This window comes from Adiantum capillus-veneris, chromosome 30 (assembly GCF_014529385.1).
Source record: "Adiantum capillus-veneris isolate H3 chromosome 30, ASM1452938v2, whole genome shotgun sequence".
In the NCBI taxonomy this organism is placed as follows: domain Eukaryota; kingdom Viridiplantae; phylum Streptophyta; class Polypodiopsida; order Polypodiales; family Pteridaceae; genus Adiantum; species Adiantum capillus-veneris.
In genome coordinates, this window is record NC_140960.1 from 28,693,415 (window position 1) to 28,703,908 (window position 10,494).

Sequence of the window (10,494 nt, forward strand, 5' to 3'; positions counted from 1 at the left end):
GATATATTCTCAAAGTTGCACCTTAGCCTTTCAAAATCTTACAAGCTTTCAAAATCACACATGTAAGCCCTTCACGCATTGCCAAACTTTATGGAGTTTAATTTGGAGCCCTTTTGTTGGCCTTTCAAAATCATAGAAACACATGTAATCCTTCAAGGGTTCCTAAACTTTATGGACTTTAATGTGGAGCTCTCTTGCATGTGTGTGTGTGTGTGTTTTTTGTCAAACTCTCTTTTGAGTGTTACCACTCACTAACCTTTGACACAAGTCATGCATGAGCCATGGGATAGAAGGGCTTCTTAGGAAAAGATTAAATGAAAGGGCAAAATAAAGGTGCAAGCCTTTAAAAAATTTGTCTTGTGACAAGACATATCCAATAGTACTGAGGCATAAGGTGTTGAAAAGCAAAAGGGGGGTATCTCATGGGACAATGAAATGGGCCAAGTGCCCCCTAGTAGAAATGACCCATATAGAGTACTGAGATCTAGTCAAATTGTTACCAAAGGCATAAGAAATTGTCTCATCACATCACATGCATGCCCCCCCCCCCCCTCCTAGTGGATAGCAAAGTGAAGTGGATAGCAAAGTGAAGGTCATGAGTCATGACTCATAGTCACCTTTTTCATTCTAGGAGAGTACACAAGGTAAGAATTATCAAAGCTTGCAAAAAGTGACCATATTACACAAATGCTATTAAATGTGGTTATGTGCTCTCACATCAAAAGGAAGGGAAGTGTATGTATGTACATGAAAGCAAAAGGCAAAATTTTAACAAGTAAATTAGTGTGTGCACAACATTACTAGATCATGGGGTTAGTGACATGGCCTTACATTATAATAAGGTGGTGGATGAGATGGGACACGGCAAGGACAATCTTGCCATTTTGTAGATTAAGTATATATCTATGCTTATAAGTTAGGTCATTAGCTACAGAGAAAGCTCTCTGCACATACCATCACATTTTCTGTGATTATGGCAAGCAAGCCTCCCTCCGTAGCCAACAAGGTATTAAGCATCATGATCAGAAGAGTGATTGATCTTTGGAAAGAAAGAAACACCCAAAAAAGTTTGCCCTCCTGTAGAGCTTGTTAATATACTAATCTAGACAGTATCCTTCCTTATGAAGGGAATCTACATAGGTTTTTCAAAGAGACAAGACAATTTCTGTACAAGCTTTGTTGATGATGAGATCCCTCTTCAGATGAACCTGGAAATAGAAGTGTCGAATGTACCCTTTTCCTCCTTGCAGATAAATTTGCACCAAGAAGCAGAGACAATAAGACCACTGATTCTATTGACATAGGTATCTTAGTCCAATTTCGCTCAGAAATGATCGCATCAAACAAGAACCTGCGGTGCCCTGCCCTGGCAATCAGGCTTTCCTTCCTCCAGTATGCCTAAAGACATGCAAAACCTCAAGCCCATCCTTTGTTCCTCTTCACAAAATGACGTACTTACCCCTGGATAAATAGGAAATGTATCTCAAGGCTTTAAGCCCTACCCTTGCATATACAAGGGAAAACATGACGATGTCACCATTTTGCCTCCACACTCCCCAAGCTCTTGCAAAACAGAAGACATCCATACCATTGTTGAGCACGTCAGTAAAGCACGCATTCTTGCTCCTCAATGAGCTTCTCTCTCAGAAAACTTCTGCCTGCTTCTGTCCCCCGCTCAATAGAGTAGGCACGGCTACGAGCTTTGCTTTCCTCAACCCACATGATGCACCTCATAGCATAGCATCTGTGAAAAAAAAAACGATTGCTTTGACAACATAATGCGTCTGGCGAGGATTAGATATGCAGTCATTCTGGCATCTCACATTACATACATATCTACAAGTTCCCTTAATATAAGATACACTTGAGATTCAAGTATGTTGCTGACATGCCTGCCACCATATTGTCTAGCCACATTGCCATGCGGAAGCTGCAATGAGCGGGCGGCTATGCCAGCCGAGAGTTATACAACCCTTGTTCTCCTCCACCGTATAGCCCTCTCCTGAAAAGTACTTCAGAAGCATGCTTGCTTGCTTGAAGGCATTAGACCCCAAATGCAAGGGGCGAAACCCAGCATTCGACATTCGTTTCCTCCATTGCGAGAGTGGCTCGTGCCTTTCCACCCTTTCTACACCCTCACATGCCACTATATTCGCAATCTCCCTCGAAAGATACATCTCTGTGCATGCCATCTCCGTGCACTGTGGGTGTAGAGAGCAGGCCTCCAAGGAATCAAACATTGTTGAATAGTAGTGAAGGGCCTCCACGAACCTCTCTAAAAACACATTGCTGTTGTGGTTTGCTTCTTGCTCAACCACAGTGATGACTTTCGGGTTTAAGCGCTTTATGGAACACAGGACCTCCTCTATGGGGGTCTTTGATGGATCTGAGGCAACATGGCCACATAGGAGTCGATGCAGTTGAAATATTGAGTTCACAGCGATGGCTTCCCCCGGTTTGACATCAAAATACCATGGCTTTACATCGTCTAGCTTAGTTGCTACCATTCCTCTGAAGGAAAATTCCACATTCACAGACCCAGCAAGTTGAGCTAGCTTCATTCCAATCTCTTGCAAGACATCCTTGCTGTCCGGGTGCGGCGGACCAATGCCCGTCATACGCAAGTGCGGTGGCCCTCCGGGTCGAAGCGCCAGCGCTTGAATAAGAGCTGGCCATTGCAAGCCTTGCATCAAGTTGAAATCTATAACATGAACAAACTTGTGCCCCTGAAAGGCTTCCAAAATAGCCTGATTTGCCGTGAAATGGGCAAATTTCAAATAAGGGCAAGCTTCATAGAAATTCGAGTAGAGCAACTCTGAGATGGCGTCGACTCGGGAAAGATAGGCCCAGTCCTCATTGCTACCAGGAGAAATGCGGCGTGCAAGAGCCTCGACAAAGTGGTTAGCTACCTTGCTCATAGCTCCACTAGTTGATGAAGCCAGTCTCTTAATTTCTCTCACCATATCCACAGCAGCAGCTAGCTCACTGTTTTGTATAGCTTCAGCACAAGCCATGAGCAAGTGAACAAGCTTGATTCCTGACTCTTGTGCACCATCATCGTTGGTATCAATATATGCCCCTGCTTGCGCTGTCTGACTATGGGGAAGTTTGTCAGATGTATGATCACGAGGGCTAGAATGCTCCTGATATGGCATACTTATGGGGCTAGAGTGGGAAGGCGAAGCACTTGCCCTTATCTTGGCCTCCAATGATATCGCCTCTACTGGGTTCTGTCGAAGCTGATGTGGCTGTGGAAGATGAACAGCAGGGCTGTCTTGATATGGTGCTCTACTATTGCTGCTTTGAGAAGAGGCAGGAGCAGGGGCTGCACATGGTTGTCTCATTTGACGGTACGTGTGCTGCTGTGAAACGTTTCCACATGGGTGAGGTTGTGCAATTGATGCCATATGTTGTTGGTGCAAGCTAGGCATGCTGCTTGATTTTGGGAGGGGATTAAGGCCGGTCGAAAACGCGCTACCAAAGAAAGGGCTCTGTTGAGACCGATGATCTCCTGCTCTATTTGGGTACAAGCTTCCCATTTGGTTTGAAGACACCTGATCTTCCACAATCTTGTACTGTTGCATGTCTCCCATCTCTTCATTCAACATCATCATGCCAGAGTAGCACTTTGGCACATTACTAGTAGCAGAGGAGGCTCCATTGTGGCCAATAGCATCTTTGATCAGCTGCGAAATGGACGGTGTGCTCTCCGCCGCCGAAGGTTGCATGAGAATCGATGACACGCTCTGCTTCTGCGAGCAATTCGCAAATGGAGCACCAACCTCGACTTTCTGTGAAGAGCTGTATTGATCCATGCAGGGTTCCCCTCCCATAGAGCGAGTTAAGGGCCCATACGCATCCTCCAATGCGTAACACAGGGGGGTTTGCGGCGGAAGCGTATTCTCTTGGAAGCTCTGAGTGCTACCTGCATCTGGGGTGCCGCATACAAGAGAGGAAGGGGCAAGCTCTTCAATCATGCACTCAACCCATGAAGCCATGTCTGATGGGTTGTAATGAACAGCCTCTGATGAGAGGTGAGAGAGAACCCCTGTGTCTTGCGATGCGCATAGCGACTCGAGCTGCTCCAGGCGCTGCGCAACGAGAGCTAGATCTGAAGCCTTCACATTGTAGCCAGCATCTGCAAGAAGAGCTTCAATATCTGCATCAGACCAGAGCCCCATATTGTTCTGCTTGTCCGGTGGGCAATTCATCATCTCCTGCTGCATAAACAAGCTCTGGTTGAATTTGCTTCCTGGTTGCATGCTGTTGCAGCCCATTTATTAAGCTTTAATGGAGTTCTTCCACTAGCAGAGTGCTAGAGAGAGAATTTAGTGAGAGAAAACAGCAACGCTTCTCTTGATCTGCTCATGGAAGTCTTCGTGAAGGGATTCTTCGTAAGTATTGTTGCAAATGTCTTCATGAGTGCAGCAGAAGCAGAGAAATCAAGGGACGGGGCCTAAAGAGTCTGTGGGCGTGTACGAGTGCGCGCGTGTGTGTGTATGTGTGTGTATATGTGTGTGCGCAGATTGAGGCAACAAGCAAGAGAATATCATTCACAGACCTTATGATCTATCTTTGGCAAGGTCAACAATGAGGGGAGAGAGAGACGTGCGAAACTGGATAGAGGACGTAGAGAGAGAGAGAGAGAGAGATGTGGGTAGAGACTAGAGAGAGACTCATCACAGAGAGATAGAAGAGAAGGCATTTATGTGTCAAAATTGCGCCTTTAACAAGAGCGCAGGAGCCTAGAGGGTGTGTCTCAATTTGAAGAAGCTGTGACGACTGGCGAGATCGAGGTGTCTGTGTGTTCGTGTATTTGAGAGGAAGAGAGAGAGAGTGCACTGTGTGTATGTGGGGAGGAGAGAGAGTGAGTGTGAGTGTATGTGGAGTGCGCACTCCGAGCGGAGGAGCGCTCTGCCTCGTGTACTTGTAGCAGGTGTAAGAAAGGAAGAAAAGGAAAGAGAGGATACATCAACTACAGAATGCGTGAAAGAGAGAGAACACAGAGTGAGAATCTAGAGAGAGACTGAGAGGAACGAAGAGAGAGGTGGGGTACTGTGCTGTGAGCAGGACGGAGAAACCATTAGCGTCTAGTCGGACCCAACAAGGAGCAGCCACACTAAAGAAACAGGTTGGCGACAACGCTAGCCAATCAATATTTCGAATCTTAAGAGCCTTTTCCCACGTCACTAGGAATTAGGGCATCCACGGTCACCTTAAGCATGTGTAACAGTCTGGAGTAGCAAGAATCAAGCTTGCCAACCCTACAAATTGGCAGAGCTAGACGTTCACGACAGGTTTGCTCACATGAAGAGGTTGGGTAAACTACAACCAAGTGTAAATCAAGCATATACCTAGAAATAGGAGAGATTGAAGCAAGAGAAAGGCAAAGAGAGAGAGAGAGAGAGAGAGGAGCATAAGGACTGATTATCAAAACACCCCTATTTATACATGACCGAATTGGAAATGTAGCTGATTAGAAAAATGGGCGGCTAGTGTGAAGGCTGATCAAAACAATGAATCAAATGGGCCCCTCAACCTTTTTTGTAATGAACAATTTTGTAATAGAAAAGCATATACCCCAGTAGTCCCCTCCTCATCGCTATCTAATCCCACCCTATCTCCTCTCTCTCCCTCTTTACCTATACACCACTAGGGTGCTCTAGCCAGTGAAACGTTCTCTTCAAAGAGCTCTACCACCATCTGCGAGAAAACCATTATGTTGAGACCTTACAGCACAAAACGCTAGAATTAAAGGTTGTATAGACATCTAGCAATGCAAAGTTGGTGTGGCTACTACACTGAATCTAGAGTAGCTCTCATCTACCCATTCCACTACGAGAACACCTCACAGAAGTGATATGTAAGGCATAGGGAACTCAAACATGCTCATCACCACCCAGCCATGCCCTATATAAACCCTTGGCTAGCTAAATATAGGGACCCCCTTGACTGCATGTCCGTCCTGGCCCTTGGCCGTGCCTGGTCCTACCCTTGGCATGAGATTACTCCCCCCTTGGAGAAGCGTTTTCGTCCTCAAAAACAAGAGTGATGATACACTAATGTTTTCTACAGTGGCATCCTTCATGGATCCAACTGTTTAGTTGACTGGAACACGGTTCAACAGGAGGTTCAATGAAACCAAGAGTAACATCTTGATTTTTCACATTGTTGTCCATTTGCAACCATCTTGTGTTATCGATTCCTATCCAATCATAGTGTGTAGACTCCATTTAGAACTCACTCAAGTAGCTAAATGAGTTATCACAACTAGGATGTACCCAAAGAGTACCTCTTTTCACTTTCCTTGAAAGTAACCTGCTAACGTAACTCATCGGCCAAGTTTAAGTCCTTGACTTGTTCTCAAATTTCATTAGTAAACAACCCCATCATGGATAGTGTTCAAGGTTGAGAATCTGACTTATACATGAAAAGACTAAACCTAGTCACAAACATGCTTTAACTTATGGTAAGCAAACTCCAAGTAGAGCAATAAATGCTTATTAGTTGGATTGCTTGGTGCTAATGTACGCACTTTGCATATCCCTTAGCACAAGATTACACTTTGTAATCTGCCTATCCCCGTGGATAACTGACAGTGCTGAGGTGTTTTCCCCACGATTTACAAACAGTCTTCCCAGATGGCTTGTAAACGGGGATCACAATATCATACAACATTGCTGAGCAAACCACAATGTCCTGATGAATAACCATCCTGGTTAACGTGAAAAATCCACAAGCACCCAAACCGAGCCATGAACTCTATTGGTGATTGGTAGATCCAAAAGTAAGCTCAGAGAGATACTGCACAGAGTGAAAAATCCTTCATAAGCAACAACTTGATGAATATGCATGCCGTTCCAAATCAGCCTTTGCTAAACACTAGGGCCCATTACACCTAGTGTGCATGCATTTAGCAAAAAACAGATCCGAACCTGTATATCCATGATCATCCTTTCCAATACTTATGGTGATGTGCGTAGCACACAATAAAGAGGAATCTAAATAGTTTCGAAAAGAAACTAAATTCTTTCTGTTGCAATCATTTGCAAGCCTTGGTAAAACGTTTGAACCATAATAGAAGGTGAAACATTAATCACTTATAGGGACAAAAAATGAAACTTTTTCATTAACAACTTAGAGCCTTGTTATATGTATAAACAACCATCTGTAATGTTGTTTAGCAGTACTTGTACCTGAACAAGTCATTCTAAGTATCCGACAATTTTTGGCCACCGAAATTGCTCCTGATATGTCGTGCTGAAAATGGTCTAGAAAACAGATGTGACTAGCACCTAGGGACTTTGTCGTGACACATAATTGAAATAGTGGGTGCCAGTGTCAGTCCCAAAGACTCATATTCACCACATGTGGAATATGTCTCAACTAAGGATGTCTGAAAAAAGAACATCCTACAAGTACAAGATGTACTTGTGTATGGAGGTAACTACAAACACTTTAGGATGGGAGTGAGAGGGACCCTCATTAGTCGGACAACATGTGCCAAATCGAATCCGACAAGTGGGTTCATAACAGCATAATGTACATTGGACACTACGGCCCAAAATACTTGTTCCGACATGCCCTTGGCATGGCCCTGGGGATTGAACTGAAACTTCAGTTACTTGTATTCAAATGCATAGGAGCATGTCTCCCACCTGTGAAAAAACCAAGCAACATTGCACTGGAAACCCAGGGTGTTGCCTTTGCAATCCAAGCCTGTTGGGTAGAATCTACGTTGTCAAACCCCTTGTTAATGTTGAAGATGATGAAACAGGAAACAGAAGGAAGACAGCAACTCAGAGTAGGAAGAAGATGGAGAAGGAGAAGACACAAAGCTTGTGTACGAGATCTCTGTAGTCTCTCTCTGTATTGGAATAATAATGTATACAAACTCAGAGCTACAAAGCTTATATGAAACCCTAAGAGATAAGGTGTCCTTTCACACCGGATGTCCAGGGGGAAAAACCCAGTGGGAGAAAAGTGCCCCTGGTGAAGCGCGTATACACACTAACACTACTACATGTCTACAAATCCCCCCTGTAGTGATAGTGTGAATCCGTACAAGGTAGCAGATCATCATGTGTATGAGAGTAAGCCCAAAGCTTTTCGGAAAGCTTCAAACTTTTCTCGTGATAACGCCTTCGTAAATAGATCTGCGATGTTATCCTGTGTAGGACAGTAAGTTAGTGTGATATCCCCTGCATGTAGCCTTTCCCTGACATAGTGGTAGTGAACCTCTATGTGCTTTGTTCTTGCATGAAATACTGGATTCCTTGCAACTGCCATAGCACTTTGACTGTCAATGAAAATGGTAGTGGGTGCCTGTTGACACTCACAAGGATCTGCCAATAACTTGCGTATCCATACACAATCAACTGTTGCCGTGAAAGCTGCCCTGTACTCAGCTTCACAAGTTGATGTAGCCACTGTGGGTTGCTTCTTGCTTAGCCAAGATATACATGCATTTCCCAAGAAAAAACAATTGCCACTTGTGGAATGTCGTGTGTCAAAATCACCAGCCCAATCTGAATCGCTGTAACCAAGAAGCTGCATAGAACTGTGCTTTCCATACATATCCCCCCTTGGAAAGAACATGGCAAGATTAGGGGTACCTGAAAGGTAACGAAGTATGCGCTTCACAGCCTGCCAATGATGCATACCTGGGCTGTGCATAAATCTGCTTGCTTGTGAAACCCCAAAATTGAATGTCTGGACGAGTGTTGCCTGCCAAATATATCAAGCAACCAACCGCTGCTGCATAAGTATGTACATCAAAATTTTCTCCAGCATCATGCATGCTCAACTTTGATCCAGTTTCTACGGGTGTAGAGATTGGCTTACAATTTTGCATACCAAACTTGTCCAAAATTTTATGCAAATATTTTGCCTGCAACATGTATATGCCATCCTCTGATTGCACAAACTGAATACCCAAGTAATAATGTAGCAAACCAAGATCAGACATCTCAAAGGTTTTTCTCAAAGCATCTTTAAACGCTTCAATTTCATTTGCATTATTGCCTGTAAGAAGCATATCATCCACATAAAGTGTTAGCATAATGAGAACTCCATCTCTCTTTTTGACATACAAAGTACTTTCTGTTGGACTATTCTGAAATCCCTGGCCAATCAAATAAGTATGTATCTTCTCATACCATGCTCTTGGAGCCTGTTTGAGACCATACAAAGCTTTACGCAATCTACATACCTTTTTCTCTTGACCTTTTACAACAAAACCACTTGGTTGACTTACATAAACTTCTTCCTGCAAATCACCATTCAAAAAAGCAGTTTTGATATCCAACTGATGCACTTTCCAACCATGATGAGCAGCAATTGCAACTAGTGATCTAACTGTGGACGCACGAGAAGTAGGAGCAAAGGTTTCATCATAATCTATGCCTTTCTGTTGCGCATAGCCTTTTGCCACAAGCCTTGCTTTGTACCTGTCAACAGTACCATCTTGTTTCCTTTTTACCTTAAAAACCCACTTTGTACCAATAGGCTTTTTACCTGTAGGCAAGTCCACTAGATCCCATGTATGATTCTTATGAATAGAATCAATTTCTTGCTGCATAGCATCTTTCCACTGAACACACTCTAAAGCTTGTTCAAATGAATCAGGCTCATCTGCATCACAAAGAGTACTAAAGCAAGCCAAATCTACTTGCTCTCTGCCAAAAGTAGTACCAGCACGTGTTTTTCGTGGCAACGGTGCATCCAACTTGCTATCCTGCAAAGTTTTCTGAACCCATTTAGGCAAGGTTCTTTCTTCCCTGAGAACTTCTTGCTCTTCACACACAATTTCCTCTACATCATGAGGTGTCACATGCTGATCAAAAGATTGATCAAGATTATCAACCTGTTGTGATTCTTGATTCTCCACAAAAGAAGGAAGCAAACCTTCAAATACATCATGTGTCTACATATGAGGTACATCAAAAGCAACCATAGGTTGAGCAGTAGTTTCTGCAAAAATTACATCACGACTTTCAAAAATCTTGTTTGTAGCAGGATTGTAAAGTCTATAACCTTTACTTCCACTACTGTACCCCACAAATATACATTTGATTGCCTTATCATCAAGCTTCCCACGTAACTGCTGAGGGATGTGAGCATAAGCAAGACAACCAAAAACACGAAGATAATTGACTGAAGGTTTTCTGTCATACCAAGCTTCATATGGAGTAACGGTCTTCAAGGCACGAGTAGGACACCTGTTCAAAACATGTGCTGCACAAGCAACTGCCTCCATCCATAGCTTATGAGGCAAACTCTTAGCCTTGAGCATACATCTAGCCGTCTCCATCAAAGACCTGTTCTTCCTTTCTGCAACACCATTCTGTTGTGGTGTGTATGGCATAGTGCATTGGTGTTTAATGCCTTTCTTTCCCAAAAAATCCTTAAATGCACGTGACATGTATTCACCTCCTCGATCGGTACGAAGAGTCTGTACTTTGCAACCTGTTTCATTTTCAACCATGGCGACAT

The 10,494-nt window shown here is 43.7% G+C and overlaps 1 protein-coding gene across 1 annotated transcript; it reads right to left on the bottom strand.

Moving 5' to 3' along the window:
- Positions 1-1,769: 1,769 nt before the first annotated feature.
- LOC147417726 (DELLA protein GAI1-like) lies at positions 1,770-4,901 on the bottom strand. The gene has a single exon (XM_086506496.1). The coding sequence runs from the start codon at positions 4,275-4,277 to the stop codon at positions 1,908-1,910; it is 2,370 nt and encodes a 789-aa protein (XP_086362622.1). The 5' UTR covers positions 4,278-4,901; the 3' UTR covers positions 1,770-1,907.
- Between the last annotated feature and the right edge of the window lie 5,593 nt (positions 4,902-10,494).